At 44.8% G+C, this 27,374-nt stretch overlaps 1 protein-coding gene across 1 annotated transcript in view; it reads left to right on the top strand.

Moving 5' to 3' along the window:
* The first annotated feature begins 3,199 nt into the window (after nt 1–3,199).
* The window catches only part of SGPL1 (sphingosine-1-phosphate lyase 1), a 33,839-nt gene continuing 9,664 nt past the window's right edge, over nt 3,200–27,374 (top strand). Inside the window, exons 1-7 of the mRNA XM_074154924.1 lie at nt 3,200–3,297; nt 12,635–12,800; nt 14,742–14,809; nt 16,750–16,897; nt 18,538–18,617; nt 20,161–20,289; nt 27,144–27,232. Coding sequence (XP_074011025.1) covers nt 3,295–3,297; nt 12,635–12,800; nt 14,742–14,809; nt 16,750–16,897; nt 18,538–18,617; nt 20,161–20,289; nt 27,144–27,232 — 683 coding nt within the window. The 5' untranslated portion in view covers nt 3,200–3,294. The remainder of the gene's footprint in view (nt 3,298–12,634; nt 12,801–14,741; nt 14,810–16,749; nt 16,898–18,537; nt 18,618–20,160; nt 20,290–27,143; nt 27,233–27,374) is intronic.

Genomic DNA, 27,374 nt, shown 5'->3' with positions numbered 1-27,374 from the left:
GACTGATAGTGGGTTACTAACAGATCTGTTTGTTCCCTTTTCTGCTAAGAAAGAACATCTGATATCTAGGAATACTTCTAAAAACAATCCCACGAGGGCAGTTATCTTGAGATAAAAAGACTGTCTGGTGACTTATGTAAGATGCCATCTTCCGCGAGGAGACAGCTTGGATGGCGTGGTGACAGCTGACCAAAACAGTTACTGCATGTAACGGGGGACAGAGTTAAATATTTGTACTAACTACAGATGCCAAGAGCTGATACTTGTATACCCATTTCAAAATATAAAAAACAAAAGCACAGGAGGTTAAATGCAATAATTTAATAATTTAAGAAGCCACACCTGAATCTAAAACCAAGATGTTCTTGGAGCGACTAACCAGAAATCTTCAGTTAGTTTTAATATAGAATGGTTCGGGTTGAAAGGGACCTTAAAGATCAACAAGTTCCAACCCCCCTGCCCTGGGCAGGGACACCTCCCACCAGACCAGGTTGCTCAAAGCCCCATCCAGCCTGGCCTTGAACCCCTCCAGGGATGGAGGATCCACAGCTTCTCTGGGCAACCTGTTCCAGTGCTTCACCACCTTCACAGCAAAGAATTTCTTCCTGAGATCTCATCTAAATCTCCCCTCTTTCCATTTAAAACCATTACCCCTTGTCCTTTTGCTACATTACCTGATAAGGAGTTCCTCCCCATCTCTCCTGTAGCCCCCCTTCAGGTACTGGAAGAGGCTATAAGGTCTCCCTGGAGCCTTCTCTTCTCCAGGCTGAACAACCCCAGCTCTCTCAGCCTGTCTTCACAGCAGAGGTGCTCCATCCCTCTGATCATCTTTGTGGCCCTCTGCTGGACCTGCTCCAACAGGTCCATGTCCTTCCTGTGTTGAGGACTCCGAAGCTGGACACAGTACTCCAGGTAGGGTCTCAGCAGGGCAGAGTAGAGGGACAGAATCACCTCACTTGATCTGCTGGCCACACTTCTTGTGATGCAGCCAGGATGCAGTTGGCTGGCTGGGCTGTGAGCGCACATTGCCAGTTCATGTTGAGCTTCTCAGCCACCAACACTCCCAAGCCCTTCTCCTCAGGGCCTTTCTCAATCTATTCTCTGCCCCGCCTGTATTTGTGGTTGCCCTAATCCATGTGCGGGACCTTCCACGTTATTGAGCCTGAATGTCTTAATAGACTTGGAACCTTGCGCCAAAAGGTACACCTCAAGCACATTTTATTATGGATACAGTGGATATCGAATAATTGCAGATTTTGGTTCAACTCTGGCAAAGACACCAATGACTATTTGATAACTGGTTTGAGTGTGGGCTTCAGACTCTGCCCTCCAAGAGCTCCTGTGTAAACCCAGGTGAAGATGGGCACCTTGCTCTTGCTGCTATTTCTGAGGAGAGCGATCACAGAGGAGGTAGGGCAGTTGCTCAAGGTGCCTGTGGCAGAGGCAGCCCCCTGTGACATGCTGAACCCCAGCTGATCTGTGCGTCAATTTTTGGCCAAATGCTACTGTGGTATTTGTCCAGGGGAAGGGAAGCAGAGAGGGAGGTGCTGATCTTTTCTCCCTGGGATCCAGTGATAGGACACGTGGTAATGGTTCAAAGCTGCTCCAGGGGAGGTTTAGACTAGACATGAGGAAGCATTTCTACAGGGAGATGGTGGTCAAACACTGGAAAAGGCTTCCTAGAGAGGTGGTCAGTGCCCAAGAAGCCCAGTGTTTAAGAGGTATTTGGACAATGCCCTAAATAACATGCTTTACCTTTTGGTCAGCCCTGTGGTGGTCAGGCAGTTGGATTAAGTGATCATTGTAGGTCCCTTCTGACTGGAACTACTCTATAATGTGTTTGGTGGGTTTTTTTTTTGTTTGTTTGTTTTTGGTGGGTTTTTTTTTTGTTTTGTTTTTGTCTGAACTTGCCTCCCACCACTTATAAACCTCCCATCTTTTGGATGTTTGCCAGGTGGTGGCTGCCGCGCTTTACGGGAGGCTGGTCCTAAACTATATTCTGCTGCTTGGTGTCTGAAAGCCAGCACTCGACCTCATGGGGTCACACTTGATTCACCCAGAAGAGTTTAATGCTATATATTGACCGGTAGCTCCTGCCTTACGTTTTGCCCAGAACAAAAAACCTCCTACTGAAAAATGCAGGAAGACTGCATCTAACAAATGTGTGGTTAAAAACAGTGATATTGGTTAAGAGCAACTTAATGTTGCTCTTAGCGGATGCTGGAATAACCTCTGAATAAAACGTCTCGTTGTTTTCAGCTGATCTTGTGCTAACCAAGTATTCTTCATGCGCAGGGACAACTCTGTTAATACAGAGCTCTTGAAGCAAGGGGGCCTCCTTGTTCTTCGCAGCAGCTAATTAAGACTCAAGCTCTGAGAACTGAAGCTCAAGGGCTGGAACACCTCTGCTGTGAGGACAGGCTGAGACAGTTGGGGTTGTTCAGCCTGGAGAAGAGAAGGCTCTGGGGAGACCTTATAATGGCCTTCCAATACCTGAAGGGACTACAGGAGAGATGGGGAGGGACTCTTTAGCAGGGAGTGGAGCAATAAGATGACGCAAGGTGGCTTAAAAGTGAAAGAGGGTAGATTTAGATGAGATATTAGGAAGAAACTCGTTACTGTGAGGGTGGTGAGACACTGGAACAGGTTGCCTAGAGAAGCTGTGGCTGCCCCATCCCTGGAGGTGTTCAAGGCCAGGTTGGACGGGACTTGGAGCAAGCTGGTCTGGTGGGAGGTGTCCCTGCCCAGGGCAGGGGGGATTGGAACTGGATTATCATGGAATGGTTTGGGTTAGGAGGGACCTTAAAGATCATCGAGTTCCAACCCAGTCCCTACCTTTATCCAGTCCGTATCTTTAAGGTCCCTTCCAACTCTAACCATTCTATGAACTGCAGCTTCCACCTTAATTCTCCAAATTGCCATTATTAGGAGCTCCCCAGCCCGCGGAGGTTTCCCAGCTCCTCACACCCGGGGCGTCAACACCGGGGCAGGGATGCGGGCAGCCTTAGAAGAACCCATTTTGGGGTTTTTTCAGGCTTTTCACCGAAAGACCGCCTTTTCCCCTTGCTGCGGGGCAGACATTGAACCCCTTCTATCCAGGCACCGGCCTCCAATCGGGCCCTCCCCAAAGGCTCCGGCCTTCCCCTCCCGTCGCGTCCCGCCCCGCTCCTCCCGTTCGGGCCCGGCAGGGGGCGCTGTGGTGAGGGCGGGAGGCGCCGCGACCCTGTGAGGCCGAGGAGGAGGCGGCGGCAGCAGAAGAAGAAGAAGAAGAAGGAGGAGGAGGCAGCAGCAGCGATGGTGAGCGGGGAGTTTTGAGGTGATGGGTCCCCGGTTCGGTTGGGGGACGGAGGAGGAGGGGGGAGAGAGATAGGGGTGTCCCTGGCGTGCGGCCTGCGCCGGCCCGGCTCGGCCCTCAGGCGGCGAGGCCGGGGCCTTGTCCGGCCTGGGGGGTGTGTGGGCAGGGGGCTTTCGGTCGCCCTCTCAGGAGCCTCCTAGCCGCCGGCGGGAGCCCGGGGTGGGGGGGGGGGGTCCGGCGGGAGGGGGCCTATGGGCCCATGGGCCCATAGGCCCCCTCCCGCCGGACCCCCCCCCACCCCGGGCTCCCGCCGGCGGCCGGGCGAGGCCGGTGCTTTGCCCCTAAAGGAGATGGCGAGTCACCCTTGCAGGCCTGTCCCCCACAGGTGTCTCGTTTCAGGGCAGGGAGGGTCAAAAGTGTGTGTGTGTGTGTGTGTGTGTGTGTGTGTGTGTGGGCGGGCAGGGGCCGAGAAATTGGGTTTTCTTTCTCGCTCTGGGTGCCTGAGCTCTCTGCTCGAAGTTGTCTGGCTAATAGTAGACCCCGCTTGCTTATTTATTTGCTTGTTATTTTTGTCTCGGCTGGAAGTAGTAGAGAAGCCAGCCCTTCAGTTGCGACCGGGGGTTGCTTGAGGTACAGCTGGCACTGGCACACGGTCCTCGTTTTCTGAGCCCTCAAACCTGGAAGGGGTGCTAGCTTCCCCCTGCCTTACCCCCTGGAAGGGGGGAAATCATGGCTGCTACCATGATTGATGAAAGGGCATCATCTCTGGCTGACTGCCTTTTCCTATTCAGTCACGGGGAGTGGCTGTCCATGCCCAAACACTCAAGTGCCGCTTCCTCTTCCCACTCTGGTGTGGAGCTTTGCCCAGCCAGTTTGTCACCACCTCTGAGTAGGGGGGGTCAAAGGCAAGGCCCGTGGCATGCCTTTCATCCGTGAGTGCACACAGCTTGGGACAGCATGGAGAGCTCGCATGGCTTGTGTTTCGGTTGCTTTCAGGTCTTTTTCCAAAAGTTAGGTCTTTTGGAACCGAGGAAATACTGCGCATCTTGTGCACAGTGTGGTCTAGACTGGCCTGGAGTTTCTGGAAGCTTGCTGTGTGGTCAGGCTGTTCTCACCTTGGTCGCTCTGTGCCAAGGCTTTGCAGAGAATACGGTTACTTACTGCATCTGGAAGACCAATGCAAGGTTTGCTACTGTGTTTGTTAGTGTAAACAGCAGCTATTGTACAGGGTTCCTGGCTTCTGGAAAGCTAATGAAGTTGGCTATGTACTCAGGGGCTGAAGCTTTCCCTGGAGAAACACTGATACATAGTATTTTTCCTAAATTGTGGTTTTACTCTGCGATCTTTCCCATGACTTTAGCAAAAAAAGGATTGCGAGGCACTGCATATTTTACCTAGATGAAGAAAAATCTTGCTTCTCCCATGTACCTCACACTTCCAGCCTACTAAGAGTTTTCCACCCTCTCACTATCCTTAAAAGTTGTAGGTGAATTGCTAACCTGAGCAGGGGATGGTCTGCTGAGACGGCTCCTTGCCTTTGATTTCTCCAGCGCATATTTCCACTGTATGGTGGTGGTAAGATAAACCTAATCACAGCATTTATTGCGTGCGTGTGGTTTGACTGGTGTGGCAGTGATTGAAACCTTGCTGTGACTGTCTTGGCAAAAGGGATTGAGTAGAGCCCATTTCCATGCGTAAGGATTTTGAGGTGCTGCTTGTCTCTTTTGCCAAACACACAGTTCTGGCAATAAAAAGGCGTAGTTTCTATCTGATCTCCTCTTGCACCAGCTGTCTCCCACCACAGACCCTTGTGTGCGGTGAGGGTTGTTTTAGAAGGCCTGATCCGTTCACACTCTGGTTTTTGGAAACGGAGTGAAGTTTTGACCTACAACTATTGCTCTTGTTCGCTGTGTCCCAGGCGATCAAAGACATTTCCTTTCAAGTTATTAGCAGGTCTTCCTTCTGGAGTGTTTAGTACTGAAATCTCTTTGTGTACTGGTTAAGTGGCTATGGCCCTTTGCTGGTTAGTGAAGTGATAGGGGCTTTGAAGTACATTTTAGAACTGTCTTTAGAGCGTGATGTGTAACTGAGATTTGTTTGGTTTTTTTTTTTTTGAATGATGTTGTAGTAGTGGGTGTGTTGGTCTCTTTGCATGGGACTGTGGTGACTGTGATATGACTTTCTTCTATTTTGGAAAGATTTGTGTTTCTTAGAAATTTGCAGCTACAACTTTTTTGGGAGTCCTTGTGTTCTGAGTGTTTCCATTTCCTTTACCTGCTCCTAGCTCATTGAGATCCATCCGTGCCACATATCAGCAAGGGCATGTGACCAGGTATTACGGGGGGCCGAAGGGTTTTGCGCGTTGGTGTTGATAAGATAGTCGTTGAGGATTTCTATGCCGTGGTCAGAAGTTGCCCAAGAACAAGGCCCTTAAATGTATAATAGCGACATTCAGTTTGTGCTGATACTAGGGGTTTTGTCAGAGGCTTGCATAACCCTGTTAGGAAGCTGTGCCAGGTCTTGGTGCTGCCTCTGTTCTCAGACAGCCCTTTCCAGAACAATTGCTGTGCTATCTCGTCTGCTTTCAGGCAGCTCCCCCCAAGACCTTTTATCTTTTATTGCTGCGTGTACCTCTGCATGGTACTGAGCTACTCGCAAAATGTTTCCAATAAATACCAGTTTTGTTCTGCAGAAAGTACTGTGTGATCTGAGAGGATGCTGAGTGGAGGGATGAGCAAATGTGTCCAGATGAATCCCAGCACACAGGGAACCGAGCACTTCTTTTATCCTAATTATTGTGGATTCTGGGAGAGGACGTTTCCTTGCAGAAACTGCACCTTCTTGCAGCTGGTGACCCACAAGGAGATCCATAATGGGTTCGTGTAGGGTATCTATTGAGTGCATCCTGTCTCTTCCGACATTTGAGATCTGTGCCACCTGGAGCGTGTCTAGATGTCTGCAGAAACTTTGCTTGTATAAACTGGTTGGTTTCTAGTGAGCAAAGTGAGCAGTAGGTAACAACATCTTGTGCGTGTTTTGGGTTAAATCAAATTTAAAGTTGCACCTAATTTTGGAGTCCTTTGGGCTGTTGTAAAACTACACATTTTTTTGAGCCTCAAATCAGTCTTTTTCCGTCTTGTTTTTGATAGTTTTACGTTCCTTCTCCGCAGTGGAAGCTGGGATGCTGCTGGTCTTACTCTGAGTTGCTGCCTTGTTTGTTTTTGTGCTGAAGCTATAATTAGCCCTCGTCTAGCCATTCCCCTTGAACTCTCAGGGCTGGTGGGATAGTACATATACATTCACTTTGCATACACTGTATATGGCAAAAAAAGAATAATTTGCCATCCCTCTGGGAACAAAATAATAACTCAGTATGGCAGTGGTGGAAATAAATGCAACGCAGAAGCTGGTGGTACCAAGGAGCTGTGGTAAGATGAGCATGACCTGAATGTGCTTTTCTTAGTTCAGCCCGTACATCTAAAGGCTCTTGATTTTTTGAGAGATCCTGTGTCTGGTGTCTCTCTGTGTGCCCACATCCTTTGGTGAGGGGGGCAGCACGCAAACCTCGAGTTATAATTAGGAACTGACTAACAAATATTCTCTGCCCCACACTTATGTAAAGCTGTTTGTCACACTGGGGGTGGCAGGGAGGGACGGAGGAGGAGATTCATTACCAGGGTACGAATCAAAACACCGTAGGCACATGCAGCAACTAGCACCCTCCGAGGCTGAGACAGCATTGCTCAATCCCATTCCCTGGCTCTCCGGTAGGAAGCTGGCTGGCTGAAGGGAGCAAGTCCAGTACTTACCTGCGGCTAGGCCAGTTATGCTGTGTAGTTACGCTGGTCAGATGTGCCTTTCGTGGCCAGAGCCTGTGCTGGCATGGCAACAAGGTGTTAGCTAAGGCACTGCTAATTGAAGTCTTCCTTCTTCTTAAGAGCAGAATAAATAAACGAAGCTGCTGCGTCGTTGCTGGTTTTGTGCGGTGTATTTTCAGTCAGGAAGCCTTCTCCTGGGAAAAACTTGTTGCATAGGAGCCCAGGCCTTAATTACAGTGGCAATACCTGTATTCTGCGCGTTACCCTAATCGGAGTTGGCCGAGCTCGTGCAGTCGCTATGAGCAATCTCCCTCTGCCTTGATTTACTACGTGCCGAGTTGTGCGACATGCCACCTCCTTCATCGGCTCTGTTGAACTGAGGAAAGACAAATGACAAATGCAGATGTTAAAGTTCAGGCACAGGGAGGTGGTCAGAGGATCCCTGGTTTGGGGAAATGTGTGGATTCAGGTGAAAGCTGAGGATGTGGTTTGATCTCAGCAATTTCTAATTGCAGAGTCAGCCTAAGACTCATGCTGTCGCTTAAAATAAACTTATCTTTAAAAGCTACTTTTATTCTGTGGCCCACTTTAAATGCTCTCCTGGGGGAAGGAAGATTCTGCTGATAAAACCTCTTTTTCTACTCTTCCCACAGGTAAACTTTAATGGTGGTTCTGCTTTACAGTGTCAGAAACAGGAGGCACTTGCTGCAAAAGTATGAGGTCCTTCAGTTTATTGCCTTTCTGTTTCTCTCTCTCTCTCTTTTTTTTTTTAAGGCTTATTTGAGTCCTAAAACTCACAGCCAAGGAAATGCTGTTCTGGCAAAACTGCAAAGTCTGCTCTCGTTAGCTTGGCATTTCCACCCCCCCACCCCCCTCTTTCTTTTCTATCATCTGGGACAGAAGAGCATTACTGCAGTTAATTTGTCCTCTTTTGTAGTGGCATAAGTGCTATCCCTGGAACCAGCTCAGCTAGCTAATGGCTTTTAGAAATAAAGTACTAAGGATGTATCCCTAATCTGTGGAGCTAAAAATTCAATATGTAAACTGCTTGGGCTGCTGAGTGCATTAATATCAGTGCAAATGAACACTGCAGTTCCTAATGATAGCAATTAGTATTTTATCGGATACCTGTGTCTGTCTTAATGCTCTGAGAATTAAAACCAAATCCTCCAGTGGAGATTTTTCCCCCATGCTTTTCAGTGTGCTCATAAGTCAGGGCTTTTAAACTGCTTCTGAAATAATCCTGTGTCTTGTGAAGCTTTTGTTGGGGGAAGGTTCTCTTAAGGAAATAAAACCAGCTTACCTACTTTCCTGTAATGGCAAAGGAGACTTTTATTTTTTTGATGCCTTCACAAATAAGCAGGTTATTGTCTTACATTAAATTCTGTCCTGTAGATAGGCTTAAAATCAGGCCAGCTTGTTGTCTTTAGCCCAGCTGGGGAAGCGGTAGCAGCAGGGGTGAATGGATATTATAATCCTGCAGAGCTGGAAGTGCGCTTATTACATATTGCATATGATGAACATTTCTTTTGGCTGAAGTTGACTGGGAAAAAAAAAAACAACTGTTTTTTACTCTGTTATGAGCAGCTCCTTCAGGGCTGCAGGAGAAGGGATTCAAATGGCTTGGCTTGAACGTAGGCAATATATTTATTACCCTGCCTGCTCCCCCTAAAATAAGGAAGCAGCGTAGGGCTGCAGCAGTAAGACTGCAATCACACGTTGTTGGGTGTAATAAAAGCAGAGTACATCCAAATGCAACCTTCTAAATGCCCTCTGGTTTCTCTAGGATTAAGTTAATAATTCGGAAAGTAGAGGTCTCTCATATCTTGCTGAATACTATGGGGCAAAGAGGCTCTTTAAAAACGCTGAGTGCATCGTTAGCCGGGGAGCTGAGATATTGTATTTCATTGCTAGCTTGTCTTCCGTGCCAATTTTCACTGTTCTTTTTTTTTTTAATCCCTCTTTTTATTATCCTCCTAAATTGATCAATCTCATCCTTCAAACTCTCTTGTAAGTATGAAATGACTGAAGAAGGGAAAGTGAGAAATACAGAGAAAACTTTACCTTGTCAAACTGTATTCTTTGTGGAGTGATCATAGATATTCTCTTTTAAAGGAAGAGAGGGAAAGAAATTCTTCAATGGCTTAGAATTAACATAATGAAAATCTTCTTTTAGTTTTTCAAAACTTGGACATACCATTGCGTTACCATATATGAGTGCTGCCGTGCATGCTTGGGGTAAACTTAAAGTGAGATATTTTGTCTTGCATCTCGGTAATGGAAAAGTGAGCCGAGGCAGAGGCATGGTCCCTTGTAGATGCGGTAGGCTAAGAGCAGAAAAGTGAATGTTGCTCATTCATCCATGATGTCTTTGTTATGTACCTGAGCTTTTTTTGCTGGTGATGTGGCTGAGGATATACTTTTGTGCAGTAGGACTCTGGGGTTGCTCTAGTGACGCGTGTTGCAGACCTCCCGTCTGCACTTTGCTTGGGATTACCCAAAGTTGAGAATTGAGCAGCCTGAATGTACAGACCAGAGGGCTGGTTTGATGGGCTCTCAGAAAACAAGAGAACAAGAAGGGCTTTTCCGAGTGTTTGCTTATCCCTGTGATAGGGTGCACAGTTTGGTATTAATTTTGTCTAGAAAAACTGGCTTTTTTGTTTTCTCCCATCCCAGTGGAGGGCCAATGTGCTGCAGAACGCAGTGGTTTCAGTGGGGAGTGTGCAGTTGGCTAGGATCTTCTGTCCAGAGCTTTTTCCGAGAGTGAGATCACTCTCTTTCCAGATTCATTTATTTTGGCTTGGCCATTGACTTAAGGGACTGCTGTCTAGAAGGTTGTGTTCTGTTTTGCTTTTGGGCTTATAGCTTACAGTATCCTGGGCTGCATCTCAAGAAGTGTGGCCAGCAGGTTGAGGGAGGTGGCCCCTCTGCTCTGCCCTGGTGAGACCCCACCTGGAGTACTGTGTCCAGCTCTGGGGCTTCCATCATAAGAAGGACAAGGACCTGTTGGAGCGAGTCTGGAAGAGGCCACAAAGATGATCAGAAGCATGGAGCACCTCTGCTGTGAAGACAGGCTGAGAGAGTTGGGGTTGTTCAGCCTGGAGAAGAGAAGGCTCCGAGGAGACCTTATAGCCCCTTCCAGTACCTAAAGGCGCTACTGGAGAGGTGGGGAGGGACTCTTGATCAGGGGGTGTAGCAGTAGGGCAAGGGGTAATGGTTTTAAACTGAAGATAGGAGACGTAGATTAGATCTCTTTGCTGTGAGGGTGGTGAGACACTGGAACAGGTTGCCCAGAGAAGCTGTGGCTGCCCCATCCCTGGAGGTGTTCAAGACGAGGCTGGATGGGACTTTGAGCAACCTGGTCTGGTGGGAGGTGTCCCTGCTCATGGCAGGGGGGTTGGAACTAGATGGTCTTTAATGTCCCTTCCAACTCTATGATATTTTTATCCTCCATCTTCAGCAAAAAAAGCACAACCCACTTTATATTTGATACTGTGGCATTTTCTTGCCATCAGTTGAGAATAGCTCTTGAGACACCGGCACGTTAGTGGCTCCGTTTCCATCCTTTAAGTGCAGGAGTTTCAAAACTGGATGATATCTCAGCATTAGCTCCTAGGCAATGAACCGAAGTTGCTATTGTTGGGTAAACACGCCTTTCCAGGGATTTTTCATAGAAGATTGTGCAAACTCGATGAAACTTAAGTACCACCTCCGGTTAGCCGAAAAATGTAGCTCTTCCCTTAAATTCTAGGGTTAAATCAGCTTTGTGGTGACTGGAATGGGGGACTGGGCGTTAGCTAGGACATTACTTAATTGCAATGGTTTATGTGGCTGTCTTGTTTTCAAGGCTGAAGTAGCTGGTGTATTTTTAAATTGCCCTTTGCCAATCGGATGGGTGCTAATTTGACTTCTCATAGCTGAGTGCTGCTCCTTATGAGGAGACCTGGTTTTGCCCACTTCAGTCTGTGTCCTTCAGCCTGTGCTGGTATGTGGGTGATACTAGAACTCTCTGATGGGTTGACATTGTTGTTTTACTGGAATTTTTTAACTTTATGTTTGGGTTGCTTAAATATTTTTAAACTTTCTTGCATTGTATGCATTTTACTGCTTTTCCAAAGTAGTGAATATTCATTAGTGTTTTTTTTTTTTTTTTTGGTAGGGGCTCTTGCCTTTTTCCATTGATTATTTGGAAGAGCTTGGCTTTTTTTAGGCTGTTTGTAGCCTCTCCAGTTGTATTGAAATGTCACGTTAGCCCTAAATGTGACCTAAACAAAATTAAATGCTGCTTCTTTTGTTGACTTGACCCAGAAGTGTAAAGGGTTCTGAGAAGGGAAGTTTTAGCAGCTTTTAATTTAGCGATTTATTTATATCCATCTTTGCAAGCTGCTCTAAACCCACCAAGAGTATGACAGCATAGGTATCAAGGATGTATTCCTTCCAAGGTTGATTAACCAATCTTTTGAAAAGCCACAGCTACTTTCTCTGTTGTTTGGAGGGTGAAGCTTTGTAGTGCTGAACATGCCCCCTGAAAACTCTGCAGCAAAACTGGGGAAAACTAGGCTTGAAGGTAGGTTAAAGGGGGAGAAGGGCTGGGAAGAGTGTTCTGGAGGCAGCTGAAGAAGCTTTACGGACAAAAGCTTGTGTATTTTACTTTACTTTTTTTTTTTAATGTGCAACAATCCCCCCAAATACTTACTTTTGGTCATAGCTCCAAACAAGGTGTGGTTACCTGGATTCTTCTTATCTCTAGAAACTTTTTTCCAACATTAATGTACTGAAGACCCCTGTTTTGGGGAGAAAATGGCTTTTTTTCCCTTGTATACGTCCTTTTTTCCCCGCCCTGTTCTTCTGAGACTCTTCAAGAGAGTGTGCTTTGAAAATATTGATTAGGTACTTGGGCTCTGTCCTGACAGTAATTGCTAGTTTGACATTGTAATTGTTGTTGCATCACAGTTTTCTGGGTTGCTTTTGGCAGCAGCAGTGTTTGTCTCTTCTGTCCTCCCTTTGTATGGAAAGTACTAATTACATCTTAAACTTAAGGAGCTGCTGAGTGCTTACATCTTCTTTAAAAATCCAGCCCTGGGTACTTAATAGACCTGTTTTGGTGGTACCTGATGAATGGTGTCTCTTCTGAAGGGTAGTAGTTCAGTGTTCACTCCGCGACCCAGTAATTCCTTGGATAAAATATTGAGATCAACACAATTGGTTCTCCTGGGCCATGGTAAGATCTGGTGATGAGTCTCGGGACTGTGAAGCTTGCACATCTTACTTGCCTGCCCTTGGCCCTTCTCTCTGAATATTTGAAATCTCTCAAGATGTGTATATTTTTGTCAGTAGCTCTTGACTAGAAATGAATGACAACTATCTCCTATCTGTTCTGATTACAGGAATTAAGGAGAGCATGGGGTCGTCTTACTGAAAAGCACCTTTTTTGTAGACAACACCCATAGACATTTTGATGCTCTATTTGTGTGCACATTTGAACTTCTCTCAATATCAGTGTCATTTTCTTTTGTGCCAGGATGCCATTATGCCCTACAAGGAAATCCTCCAGCTGTATTGGGAGAAAGTAACCGGCTTTGTGAATGCCCAGTGTGATGGACTTGAACCCTGGCAACTTGTTGGGTTGACGTTTTCTTCTACACTTATAAGTGTATGGCTGCATGGCTTCCTTTTCCAGTCTGAGAGTAAGTATTTGAAATGGGGGGGTTTCTTATGTTTGGGGGGAAGGGAGAGGGGGAAAGAGTTGTTCCTAAGTAGTGGAGGGAAAGAGGATGAAGCAAGGCCAAAATCTGGTTAAAAAAGGCCTTCTGCAGTCGACTAGTATTAACAAAACCCTCTTCCAAATTAAGGTCAAGGCCTGTCTGATCAATGAAACGCCTCCATTCCTTCAGAAGGTGTGGTAGGCCAGCCTGGAATGCGCCTGCATCTTCCCTTCTTCTTGTCTCCTGTTTGCTTTTGGCTAAACCATTTACTTGTCGCAACACTCTCTGGGAAAACCTGGGGAAATTTATTCGAGAGCTGGGTTCTTGTGAACTTAGTCATTGGAGAAAAGTGTCTGGGTAACTCGTGCTCTTGATTGTTTCCGTTCCTGGTGGGGGAGGAGACGTAGTTTTGATTTGGTGTTGGAGGCATGGTTCATCCTCAGGATGTTCATGGTAATTGCTTGTGGTATTGTTGTGCGGATTTATTTTTTTTTTCATTTTTTTTTTTTCCAGAGTATCTTCCTGTTTTGAGCACTTTCATATATTGACAGCTCTTTGGTGAGATCTCTTTTGATGAACCTGCAGTTTTCTCTGCCTGTGTGATGGCCAGAGATAACTACCTTGCTCTCAGAGGAGAACACAGTGCTTTGTAGTTCCCACAGGCCTTAGGGTACACAGTTTGTTAAAAATGGCCAAGTTTTTAACTTCATGTTTACTTCTGTGCCTCTCTGTTCCTCAACCAGCCTTTTTTCTTTTTAAAGACGGGTGTAGCTGAATAATGGGAACATCTGTGGAAGGAACAAAATGGTATGAATCTTTTGCTCAGTACAGGGTTACGTTAGCTTCTTGGCTAGTATTTGTACTGTTGCACAGTATTTTTTTTTCTTTTTTTAAAGTATTGAGTAACTTTTTAAAGATCTGACTGGATTGTCTGAATTTTTCAGGAGTTTGCAGTCTTTTCTCACTGTGGATGGAAGTTATTAATGAGACAGCGTGCGCACCGAAATGTGCAATAGAAATGTTATTGTCAGACTGTTAATGAGCGCTTGCTACAGAATGTGCCAAACTGCAGTTATTTTCCTTCTGTAGCTTTTTGAAATATATATGAAGTGGCAGGGAAAATGTAGATAAAATGGCAAAGTCCTGCAATGGTTGATTTTTAAAGTTTGTTTAGTTATTTCTTGGTGTAAGTGTCCTGTAACTGCTGGTGCTCAACTGAAATGCCTGTAGGACTCAAAAGGCATTTTTGGTGGCTATAAAGCATCTTTGTCATCCTGCTTTCATTCCTGCCTTTAGAGCTACCCTGGGAGTTTTCCGGTGTTTGTCATCAGTGGCTTCTCTCATTTCAGTATTTGGACTGTGGTGGAATTCCTGCTCTTCCTTCTGTCCTTCCCCTTCTCCTCAGTTGCCTCCCATTGCATCATGTTTTTCCTATATTGGATGGCCAGCCACTGGGTGAATCCTTGTCACGTTACGGCTGAACTGCCATTTCCTCCTTTGGTCTGGGAGCCTGTTTCATGTTGCTGAGTTTTTTGATGTTACAGTAATATTCTGGTTTGAAGATGCAGAAAATAATTTCAAGAAGTGCTTTCCCTTTTTTGCTGGAGACCTTGCCTTTGGCAAATCTTAGAGTCCCTTTCTTCTCTGGAAAATTCCACGTGTGGGTGCAAATTCCTGTGTAAGTAAAAAAATGAGTCAAATTATTGATTGCCATAGCTGGCTACTGTTCTGCAAGCTCTTGGTGTTTCTGTAGCCTGCTCCATTTCTGAACTTTGCTCTTTGATATGCTAATCTGTCTAATACGAGCCTGTACCGTAGGCTGTATCGGAAGCATTGAGCTCAGAGTCCTTTTTTTTTTTTTTTTTTTTTTTTTTTTTTGTTTCTTGAATCATATTAGGTTAATTTCTGACTTTTGTCTTTCAGGTTTAACGTCCCGAACTAAAAAACAGTTCTTTAAACTACTGAGAAAAATGCCGTTTGTTGGGGCTATAGTAAGTATTTGGACAACTTTGCTTAATATTATCCTAGGTCCTTGTTTCAGCCGGCATGATGCTCTCTGAGACCTTACAGGTCTGTGCATCTCTTCTGTCGTGTTACTGTGATCATAATGATCTGAGAATATAGGTCTGGAAAGTCTTCTGCTGCCACCTGGTTTAATGCAAGTTATAATTTCTACCTACTCTTTTTGTCATGGTATCACTCTCATAACGCAGGGGTGCCACCTTTTTTTGTTTTTTTAACCAAGAATCAGTAAGTGCAGTTACAGAATTCTCCACTAGTTACAGAATCCTTCAATAACACTTCCCTGTAGTTAGATTTTTAAGAAAATATTTTTATTTATGGAAGAAGGGGACAGGATTGAACCTGTTTTGTGAGACAGCCAGGTGTTTGTTGTGCAACACAGATATTTCTTTAGTCAGATGACTCACTGTGATTAGTTTAGAGCTCAGATACCTATTAGCAATAGTTAGCATTATAGCACAAAGATGTCAGAAGTTTGTGTAATCATTAAAGCTTTAGTGTTTGAGAGATGGTTTTTTTCTTTGCATAAAAACTTGAAATTATGAATGTCAGCATGTTTCAGCACGTTAATGAATTAATGATCGAGAAATGCACAGTTTGGTTTATTTTACATAGTAAATGATGGTATCCCACTTGATGATTGCCCTTCTTTCTGCTTGATGTGTTGACGGATTTACATATTTATTTGGGGGGTCAGTTCTGTTACAGGCAATTTTATCAAATGAAAGTATCAAATAGGAACTTTCTCATTTTGCCATGGATGTGGAAGTAGTTCTCAAGCTTCTCCCTCAGCCCTCTGGAAGGGACTAGCATCCCCGCCTCATATCACGTTAAGTGCCCCAACTTTCACCTTTTAACTTGAGTAGCCTTTGGTGAGATGCATTAATGACTTGGTCTCTTCTGTTTATATTTTTTATCTGCCTGTTAGAAAAGGACACCTCCTGGGCCCCTTGTATGGAATTCCAATTTTGTCCAGGCTTACCTTCTTGGGGCTGGCACTCCTGTGCCAGAGGACTCCTGGTGTGTCCTATCTGTGTACTGTTGCTGCTCTTTGGTAGGCTGATACCTGATAACCTATCAGTTGCTTACAGGAGGCCTTGACTTTGAGGCATTCCAATGTCCAAAACTCTTTAAAGCTGATGATATCACAACACCTGTGTTGCTTGGAAGAAGAGCCTGTACTTTGGAATGTGTTGTGAGAAGAAGTCTGGGCCTCCTCAATGTTAAGGTGTGGGTGGGAGGAAAGAAATCTCCTAACTGTGCCTCTAGTGGCGATTTCTTTATTGTTTCTCTCTATTTTTGTGACTTTCTAGACTATGTGTATGATGGCAGAGGAGACAAGGTACAAGTTAGAATGCATCTAAAGATTTCCACAAATTAAAATCTATGACTTAAAAAGGTTTGCTGGATAAGAAGGTAGCATTTTTGCCTTGAGCTTTGTTTTCTCAAACGTTAAAGAAGGGGCTCAAAGCTTCCACTGCTCATCGCTACCTAGTAAAGGACATACTCTGTCTGAAGGTGGTGGTGGTGTCTGTGCTGTTAAACAAAATGCAGCCAAGCAGTGGTCCAAGTGCCACTCTGCAATCACCCATAGCAGTTACTTGGCACAGTTCTGGGCTATGCCAGCTGGCATTCTCATACGCAATTCCCGGTGTGGTTTAGAGTCTAGTTGTGCGCTGATTCACCGTTCCAGACAGCTTGTTTTTTGGAAGGAGAGGTTGGTAGGAAGGAAGAGTTGAACTGTGGGGCTGTCAACTCTGCCATGCTTTTTCGTCATAGAACTGAAACAGTTCCTATCTATCCTGCTCAATAGTACGGATGTTGGTAGTGAGTTCAATCTTGCACGCACTCAACACTCATTTATAATATGGGCAACGCCATTGTTGATAGGGTTTTCCTTTCTTTTTAGATTCAAAAGAAGATTGATGAAGCCTTGAATGATGTCACTTCCAGTTTATCCTTCCTGAAAGATGAAAAGGATTATATCAAAGCGCTGCCGGAACAAGGCATGAGCCAGCCTGAAGTACTAGAGAAGATGAAAGAGTACAGCTCAAAAGGTACGAATGTGAGTCCGTACTGCAGCAGAGATGGGTCTGTTTCATAGACCTAACATTAAACTTACTCTCTTAAATGACATCTGATGACTCCTGCTCATGGTTTCATCTTAAGTATTTCTTCCCTGATGTTCTTTGCTTGCAAATTTCTGTCTGTTTTCCTTGTGGAAGTGACTAAGGTCGGTATTCATGACTTCTAATACTGTATTTGGGTATTAACAATGAAATTCTTTTCCTTCCCCAAGAGTTCTAGACTGATGATGGGAGAGCTGAGGATAAGAGAAATATGGAGGAAATTATTTGAATGCATTTTTGATTACGTTCCTGAGCAGTTGCCTTGATGTTCCACTTTTACTGGAAATGTGTTTTCTGTGAAGCCCCAGTGAATACTCATAAACCCCCCCCCCCAAAAAAAAAAAACAACTTCTAAGCAGGATTTTTAGGGAATTTCCAAGCCTGTCTCTCAGTCTCTCAAAATACCAATTAAGGAAGGCAAAGTCATGAAGTTCTTCTGGCCTGAGTCCGCAGAAGCAGTGTCTGAAAGTTAATTTGAGTTGCCTCACTCATGTAAATATCTCCACCCTGGTTCATCTACCTATTACTTGTAATGAGCAAATTGGGGTGACTTGCTGTCTGGAGGAGAAGATATGACTGCCCTGCGCCTATTCCAAATTTGAGAAATGCATTGAATTTTCTGGTAGATCGGTGCAATTCAGAAACAGTTTTGCAGTTGAGTATTCTATAACAAATTCCTTCTTTCCTGCTTTTATGTTTTGCTTATGTAGCTTCTCTCAGTGTTTTCCCTCAAATGATTATTTCCTTCTTCCACCAGGTTCTTCTTTCCCTTTTTCCTTCCTATGGCCCCCTCCTTCCCATATACATGCACTCCCCTTTGAAAATGGCTTGGAAATGAGGGTTGGATTGTGACCGCGTTCAGCTTACGTGCTTGTGAAATTGATGCTGTTGAGTTTTATGAAGGATGCTAACAGTTAGGAGAGGGAGCAAATAATCAAACAAGTGGCAACACACTGCTGGGGTATTTGGAGGCAGAAAGTTACTTGTTTAAGTATCATCCTGTTGTGTGCTGGGTTGAAACACTTTTCAAGAGGGTCTGCTGCTCATGCCGTTCCATCCACCTGCTCTTGTTTGTTAAAGGTTTGGCAGCATATCCTTTTAGGTGAAATTTAATTGAGGCACCCAGCACTGTAGGTTTTAGCAATACAAGTTTTGCCTTTCCATCTCTTCTCAGTTTACAGTGGGGATGGGATGCTCTTTGAAAGTGGCTTTAATTTTAGCCACTTTAGAGTTCAGTTGATTGGACAGCAGTTTGGGGAGACGTGAGTGGGGATTAAGTGGATTATATATTAATATAATTGCTTGCTACAGCTAGAATTGTTTATCTGCTGACTCTTTAGTCATCATTTACTTGCAGTTTGCTAAGTTCATGGAGTACGTGATGCTAGAGGCTTAGCGTTGCATGCAGCTATCTCTGTGGCACAAAAATCGTACTTGTTCCTCCTCGGTGCAATCTCAAGAGCTGAATCCTCATCTGCAGAACTGGTGGGAGGACTTCTCTGTGCACTTCTATGTTCTTTCTGAGAATGCCTGTGTTTGCAAGCTGTGTGCTTTTCCTTCTCTTTCAGGAGATGTACGTTGGCAGGATGGGAAAGTCTCTGGGACTGTGTACAGTGGTGAAGAGAAACTCACCCGTCTGCTAGTGAAGGTAAAGTGCAAGCTGTCTAACTTTGCATCTTTGCAGATACCCTTGGCATCTTCAGGGTGACCAGAACCCCCTCCACACTGTTCCAGCATCTTTCAAAATCAATAGGGAAGATCTGAAACTAAGACTACCTGACTGTGAAGGCAGAGCCTAGGGTAAATGTAGGTGGAAGACGGTTTATTAGCAAAGCGTATAAATAATACGCAGTGTATTGGCAGTGTAAAGCTGGCCAGGTGACTGTCCCTGTGAAAACACCATGTAGAGATAACTAGGATCAAATCAAGTGAAATGTTGTTTTGATTAAGAAAGTAAGAAACTGGTTACAAGTGAACTGGAAACTTATACTGACCTTCTAATTGAGGCAGTGGTAGGAGACATAAAATTGCCATAGATCATCTTCAGCAAGCCCCCTGGACAGATGTGCCTTTGCTGCAGGCTGGAGTGAAAGCATCCTTGGCTGTCTTGTTACTGGGAAGCTGTGGGACTTTGGACTGGAACAGCTTCACTGAGCAAAATAGAATTCCTCTTGGTTTAAGCAAAAAAGTTTGTAAAATGTTTTTTGGTGGTTCAAATCTTATAACAATGGAGCATTGGCATGCTTCAGTGGTGTCTTTGTTAGGACTGTTTACCTACTCAGGAACTTTTCCCTTTGAGAAGGCTGGAAAATAACCTAAACAGCCCAAAGGTTTGTTTTCAAATATGTCTACTTCAAGAGGGTTTTTTTGCTAGAAAGGGAAGTCTAGCCTTCTTGCTTCTGGGAACAGCTTTTATAACAGCTGTAATAAGCTCTGTTTGGTGGTTGCTATTGGTATTTTTTTTATTTCCGCTCGTTGACATTTTCTTTGCCACTTCTGGGGAAGCATAAAGCTCAGAGCAGCCTTTCTGGAGGGGCCTCAGCCTGGATTGAGCATTGTGGAAACATTCCCTCTGTTTGTGCTGATTATTCACTGATTTTTCTGCTGTGTTTCTTTTAACATCCCTGCAGTTGCCTTTTGATCTCGACTGCAGGAGGTCGGAACTGGCCTGTTCCAGCCTTATCCTGTGAGCCTGCAGTTGCAGAACAAGCATGAAATACTGGTTTCCACGGCCACTTTTGTTGCAGTGTGGGTGGGCAGTCGTGCTTTTCTAGCTGCTTCAGAATTCTCCTTTAATCGTAAACTTGAAAACTAGTTCTGCAAAGTAAGTTTTTTGGCCTGCTTTGTGTAAAGCAATCATAGGGTGCAAATCGTGCTCTGCCTTAAAAATAGCTAAATGATTCGACCTGTCTTTGCAAAAAGAAATATTGTGATGTTATAGAATCACTCCAGAGGCCGGAATGCCCTAGAAAAACAAGTGATTCCCCCCCCCCCCCCACCTCAGCTGTAGCTTCCTAGCTTGTGATATTTACTGGCAGCAGGAGTTAAGTCCAAGGAGATCTGCAGTATTGTCTGTGGCTAAATGCAGCTAGTTTGCTTATACAGTGTGTATGGTGAGTTCTCAAATCTGCACTGATAATTCAGTGCTTCATCTGCAAGGCCAACTAACTTTCTGTCTTTGTTTTCTGAAGGTGTATGAAGAGTTTGCCTGGAGTAATCCTCTCCATCCGGATATATTCCCTGGTTTGAGAAAGATGGAAGCGGAAGTAGTGAGGATGGCCTGTACTCTCTTCAACGGGGGCCCCAACTCTTGTGGTGCTGTAAGTAGCCTGTCTTCAAGTGTCTCATCAACATTTTTGATATTTCTGACTTTGATTTAAGTGTAAACGCACCTTCTGCTATCCAGCTGAGGCTGAAGTTGAGCTCATCCTGGTATATGGCATGCCAATCTAGCTGTACAGAAGACAGTTGCTAGTTGCTTTTCTTGGTGGAGCTTTATGAGAGACAGTTTAATTTAGGGATGTAGTTCTTTAGATAAGATCATTTACTTCAGCTTTTTTTCACACTCTTAAATGGCAGTTGGAAAAGAGAACCAGTGTAATGCAGCCTGGCTGGTTGTCAGTGGGGGGTGGTGAACAGCAGTGTCGCTTTGAGTAGCTCGCCTCACTTTTAATCTCTGAATTGGGAATCTGTGAGTTTGCCAGAATGCTAAGATTAAGGACAAGGCTGCCTGGCTGGTCACCAACAAGCATCTTGAAGTATTGGTGATCAAGCAGGCATAGCACGTGCTGTCATCTGTCTGGCTGGAAAGCTGTCTTTCCAGACTTACATGGCCTTCCAGTGTGCTAGGGTGGAAACCAGTTTTAAATCCTGATAGAGTTCCTAGCAAGAGTCAGCTGTGTGTCTGTATATTGATGATTTCAAAGTTGGTCAAAGAGCAAAAGTTGTGAACTTGCATGGTGAATTATTGTTATAAAAATGATCCATGGTTTTTTTACGCTCTTCCCTCTTGCTTTACCTTTTTGGCAAGGATCTTGAATTCCTCAGGACAAATTCTCTCTCTGTTTAAGCGGTGCACGGGACCTAGCATGGTGGTCAGGCACAGCTGTGATACAAACAGACTGCTTAATAACTTGCGAAGAAGTAGTTCCATTTGTGAGAAGAATCCAGATGAAGTTTTTTGGAGATTGGGCTTGGGGTGATTGCTCTCTGTAAATATGCTGGGGAGGGAGAAGGCCAGCAACAGCTGAAGATCAACGCGGCAAGGCAGTGTTGACACAAGAGTTTATGAGGTGAACTGGCCTTCAATGGGCTTAGTCTGATGGTTGGTTGCGTTAAGGAGGTAAATATTGGATTAGCCTTATAGTAGGTGTAGTTGGGATCAAACTCTGACTGCGTTGAAGACAAAACTTGGCTGTGCAATGCCTGGGAGTATAAAATGTGATTGCTTTTGGTAGCAGGAGGTTGGACCCTGTGACCTGACTTCTCTTTTTTTGGATCTGTTTTCCTTGTGCCACTTTGAAATTTAGAGAAGGAACATGCCTCTTTGCTTATAAAAAGCATTTAACCTCACTTCATCTCCTGCCGGGTTTGTGGTGCTGAGAAAGCTGCTGAGATTATCCCTGGAGTGGGCAAGAGGTTGGATTTAAAGCTGTTGAAACACATCTTTGTCAACAGTTGAGATGTCAATTGATACAACAGTCAGATAGCTCTGCGACACTTATCGTATGCTTGGAGAATTTTGCTTGCTGAAGCCTGCAATGCGTGAGTTCAGTTTTTGTTAAGTAAAATGTGTGTTGTAAAAGCGTCAGCCTTGGCCCTGCGTGGTCTTTCACTGAAATTTAAAAGTAGAATTGCCTAAGAGAAGAGAGGTTCAGAACAGGTGAAAAAACTGCTCCAAAACAATCAGACAGTAATCACGGCCAACGCGAGACTTCCACATATGCTCTCTGGGGAATCCTACTTTTCCCTCTGCTCCGTTCTTCCCCTCCCTTCCAAGGATTGTGCTGCAAAGCTGCCTCTGGGATTCAAGCAGAAGCAAAGCAAATGGGGAAGCGCACAACCTGCCGAGGAGTTACTTTCTAGCTGGTTGAACAGTCAAATTTGCAGGATGAGAGGGAGGGTTGACAAGTTGATTGGCCGGAAACAGAAGATTAATTGCATCCCTGTAATTATCTTGTCCAAACGAGTCTCTTGAGTGGACTTTTTGTCTTCCCTCCCACGTTGTCCTCCCTGACTGTGAAGAATGTCCAGAGTTGCTAATCATTGATGGAGTGATGTGGGTGGATATATGGAGAACACATGCTCTTTAAGTAGTCGGGCTCAAAGACTTCTCTTGTTTTCTTCTCCTCAGAACAGAATTAACATTTCAGAATTATTTCTGGAGGCTTGGACAGTCACAAAGCCATGTAAAAAGAGCGTTTTTTCAAACTGATGCTGTGCTTTTTTGTCTCTGGAAGGCCCTGCTGTAGCTGGTTGCTCAGGCTGCTGCAGTTAGGGAGGGTGCGATGCCCTGAGTTATCTTTATCTTTAAATTGATCTGTTCAGAAGGTGCTGCTGGCTTTTTCTACCGAGAAGGCTACTGATTTACTCGACTCAACTTTTGCGGTGTTGAAAACTAAAAAACAAATGCTTTTTTTTCCTGAATTTTATCCCTGCCCTTTCTGAGTAGTGTGTCTTAGTGCCAGCTCTCTGTCCACTGGATTTATTAACCTGATTTAAGCAGCTGGGGCTGCTTAATTTTTGTTGGTGCTTGGTGAATGGTCCCTGAAGGCAGAAGCAGCTTGTTGGTGTTTCTGAAGAGTGTATCTGTGGCTAAGTTACGTGGGGAAAAAAAAAAAAACCCAGAAGTTTCTGTCTGTGCTTCTCAGCGAGGCAATTTAATTTCCTTTGTGCTCTGATTTCCGTGACATGGTGTGGAACAGTGCTTTATGGGGCAGACCCTCTGCTGCTCGGTCTGGGGGAAGCAGCGCAGCGACACATTTCTGCTGTTCCCGGGGCTTTCAGCATCTTGGGGATCCCCGTGCAGTCCTGCCTTGTGCCATTTCACTGAATTTTTACATGTGGACATCTTCCTAAAAGGGATATCTGGAGAGCAGCTCCCCGCTTCCTCTTTGAAGGCTTTCAATGTGTTTAATAAATACTAAAATGAAACATGTCTTTTCAGATTTCTGAATTTTAAATCAGATGAGCAGCTTGCATTATTTACAGGAGTTGCCTTTATCTGAGACGTGGGGGCTGTAATTCTGCTTAGTTTAAACACGGGCATAAAACCACCACCAATGCCCTTGTGCTGGGGGGTGTGCCTTTTGCCTTAAATTGCTCCAAGAGATGTTCCAGGTTTTTAAGCAGTTTTTAAAAGTAATCATTTTCAGCAGCGGATGGATGCTTCCTATTTCTCACTAATTACTACTTTTGTTCTTACTTTTAATCATGTTGTGCAAGAGCAGAGAGACAGGAATTGGTGATTTTTGGCTCCCGGGAGATTCTAATCTCATTCTTGCAATGACTTGGAAGGACTAATTAAGCTCAGCACAGAGAGGAGGAATGGGGGGAGTTTGTTCTTGTCTGATGTGTGCGTATGCTCCTGTTCACAAGGTGCTTTGTTTTGCAGTGCTGGCACTATGTATTTCCCTTCTGATTTGGGGAGAAATCACCACTTTCATGCAAGCTTCAATGATTATTTTTTTTTCTAGTAGTTTTTTGAACTTTAAACAGAAAGGGCAGCTTTGAAGTGCAGGGGAAAATTGCATGGAGGGGGGTTGCACATGTGTATTTGATGTCAATCTCTTTATGAATTTTTCTTTGCACTTACATTGCATCTGAGGACAGGAGAGAGAAGCAAAATCAGCAGATGCAAAACTAAGCCTCCTGTAGAAGCTGGCTTGTCTCTTCCTTCCATATTCTGGGGCTTCCAAACTTTCTTGTAGAGCTAGCCTCACGTTTGAAGTAGGACTTGAACAGTGAAATGTGAGTGATGTGTCTTGGTGGGGCTTAAACTCTACAGATCTTTCAGGTTTTATCTGTAGCGATGAGCAGGTCACCTTGAGAGAGACAACTAGTGGAATTTACAACCTGCAGGTTTACAGGGGTTTTATGTGAGCCTGCCACTACGTTACGACCATGCAGTGGATTGTGGTGTATTTTTACTCAGAAATAAATTGTAGTTTGCTTTCTTATTCATGGGGCAGTTCAGCTCAGTGAAATGTCTGGTCAGCTTTGTCTCCTGGGTCTGAACGGAGGTGAAAATGCAAGCAAAACTTTAGAGATCATGAACCGAAGTGGTTCTTTTCTGTTTGATGGTGGCATGGCCAATGAAATCCTAGAATAGGGACCGTACCTCTTATTGCTGATTTTAATTTTGAGGTTTCAGAGCCCCTGGGATTTGGAGGGAGGCAGCACCAGAAGGGATATACTGAGTTTAGAAAGCAGGAGGGGTATTTTTTCGCTGTGCTTTCTTCTCTCCCCTCCCTTTTGGAAAACAATAAATAAATCAAGAACAAAAAAGTCTTGTTTGCTTGCCTTTTCCCCACATGCTTTGCCTGGCTTTTTGAAGATAGCGCAAGGTTGGAAAGCTGCTTAAAACAATGCCTGTTTCCAGCCCCTTTCCCCCGTGGCATTGCTTGAACCTGTGGACTTTTCATTTAGGGATAAAAAAAAAATAAATTTGTGTAAGCCGTTGGCGGGTGCTGAATCACTACATGTTGGCCAGCTGCCGGCCTGCCGCGGGCAGTGGGGAAGTTGTATCCTGTGACAGTGATTCAAGCCGTGGCTACAGCAGAATGAGTTTGCTGTTGGTAGCTAAGCTGACAAAGCCTCTCCTGTAAAGCAGCAGACTCCCTCTGCAGGTATAAACGGCGTGGACCAAAAAGGGTTTTTTGCCGTTGTAGCTGTGCCACGCTGAAGGTGCTGCTGTAGATCAAGCTGGTCTGGCGCATCTCTGTGGCGTGCACTCATGTTGGTACTGTTCTGTGGGGCTGTGGGACAACTTAGGAAGCTGATCTGGCTGAAATTCAGCTTTTTGGGTGGAATTTCAGCTGCCTGAACAAGCTTTCTATATGGTTATCTGCATGCCAGTGTTGGTGCCTGGGAGGAGGATCCATCCTGGATGCTGTTCCTTAACCTGCATCTGACCACCTGCTGAAAAGTGTTGACTCTGACCTCCCAAAAACTGTGTGTGGCTCAGCATTTCCAGGCAGGTCATAAGCCAGACTTTGAAGAAAAGTTTGTCATATTTAAGGGCGAGATGCTGGTGCTTTGGTGGACAGATTGAAAGGGGAAGAAGACTGTACAGAGGCATCTCTTTGAAGAGCAGATTATCTAGATGAGAGTAGAGGTAGGGACTGCTTGCCCAACAAGGAGGAGGTCCGGTGGCACAAAGTGTCTGGCGTTCAGTAACGTGAATCCCAAGATCCCCAAATCATGCCTAGCAAAGTTTTCACAATCGTTGCAATATTGTAAGCAATGTTGCAAGCAGTGTTACAAATATGCAATAATCCCATTCCTCTTCTCCCACCCGGCCCTAGGAAGGCAATCCCTGTTATACCAGCTGGTTGTTTTTTTTTTTTTCCCAAAGGTAATAGCTGACAACTTCACAGATCTTTGCATAAGAAGAGTTGAGAAGTGAATGACACAGCCCATAAAATGCTTAGGACATGGTGTTCTTGCTGTCGTCTATTTGCTTCACAATAAATGCAATGATTTCTTTATCCAGTGTGAGGCTCTGTTAGAGTTTATCTGCAGCAGCTGTTGCTTTTAAACTACCAAAAAGCAGAAATTGTCTGTGGTGTGACAGTCACTTCCATGCCGCCTGTGGTGGCAGCTGCTGCTAGCTTGGATCATGTTAGGAACAAATGTGACAGGCTGTTTTATGTGCCTGTGAACTTTGTTCCTTATCTCTGTACTTAATGTTTAGTCATTGTCACGCAGTCACACTTCTTCTTTGCGTTTTGGGACTTTGCAGCTATGTCAGCTGGGAAAAAAACAAAGGAAAACCCAGACTAGCAGATGTCATAAGGCATGCAAATGTGATTGCATCCTTTTTATGTTGGTTTTTTTTGGGGGGGGAAGAGGTTAAAAGGGGAAGTTACAGTTGGTTCAGCAAATCTGGGGTTCAAAATCAGCCCTCCATAAGCACTTTAGGTAGCTTTTGATTCCTCTCTTTCACCTGCACTTCTGTATACCCATCCCAGGTACCAGCCATCCTCCAGTTACGACTCACCCAGCACAGCAGTAAGTCAGTTCTGATATTTTATCAGGTGATTAAAAAAAAAAAGAAAAAAAAAAAGTAACCTCACATGTGACTAGGTTGAAATTTTACTTTGAAAGGTTTGTGCCCACACGCTTTTGTGTCCTCTGCGTGTCAGAACTCATAAAGGCTGGCAGACAAGAGACAGTCCTCCCACTTGAGGAATTTCATCTTGTAAAGAGTTTCATTTATTTACTTGCAACAGCTCTTGAGTTCTAGTATGCCGTAGTGAGCTTGACTGAACACCTTGTGTGCGTACCTTTCTTGGGTCTTTGAGGACTTACAAGCTCTGGCCTGCTGTTGACCAGACCTGGGCTGGTCTCTGCAAAGAGAAGGTTGGAGAGGGTTCTGTGCTTTGCAGTGCTGCAGGTTCTGGGAAGGTTTTGTAGTTCAGGAGCAGTGCCAACCCTGAGCTGGCTCTGTGCCTCAGTGTGGCACTGCTCCAGACATAGTAAATCCTGCTGGACTTCAGTTAACTTAATACAGAATCAGCTTTGTTTCCGTATACGTGGCATAATTAATCTGTAAACCAGACAAACAATCCCTGGGTAATCAAGACCTAAGTATGTACTAGTAGTTTCATGAGGTGCAGTCATGTTTGCCAGCTAGTGACAGTGCAATATGGTCCCCTCTTGTCAGGCTTTTGAGTTGTGTTATTTTTTTGTGTTTTCCCTTTCCCTCCTCCTCCTTTAAATAGAGGAGTCAACATTTAAATAAATGTACTTCAAGCTAAATGTCAGAAAGCTACCTTGAGCTGTTCAGTGGCTTCTGCTGCCCCTTGAAGACCTGAGCTGGTCCTGTGCATCTCTTGCCTCTGAAACATCTCTGGGCAGAGATGCTGTGGCAGCATCCCTTTTTTTTTTGCTTCTGTCTCCTGCAACATCCGTCTAAGCAGTTGTTTTTCTTCTTTGCTTCTTTTCACAACAGATGACATCTGGGGGCACTGAGAGCATTCTGATGGCCTGCAAGGCGTACCGGGACCTGGCTTACGAGAGAGGCATCAAACAGCCAGAAATGTGAGCAATACCTCTGCTCCTTGGTTTTTCGCTTTGGGAGCTTGTGGGACTTTCTGTTTCTCTGAGCGGAGGTGGCTGCTAGACCCCAATATTCCTTCATTTCATAGCTCTTTGCTACCTCCTCCTTGTCCGTCTGTGTCTG

This window comes from Numenius arquata, chromosome 10 (genome assembly GCF_964106895.1).
Source record: "Numenius arquata chromosome 10, bNumArq3.hap1.1, whole genome shotgun sequence".
NCBI classification, from domain to species: Eukaryota; Metazoa; Chordata; class Aves; order Charadriiformes; family Scolopacidae; genus Numenius; species Numenius arquata.
Note: the sequence above shows the minus strand (reverse complement) of the source record. Positions and strands in the feature narration are given on the sequence as shown.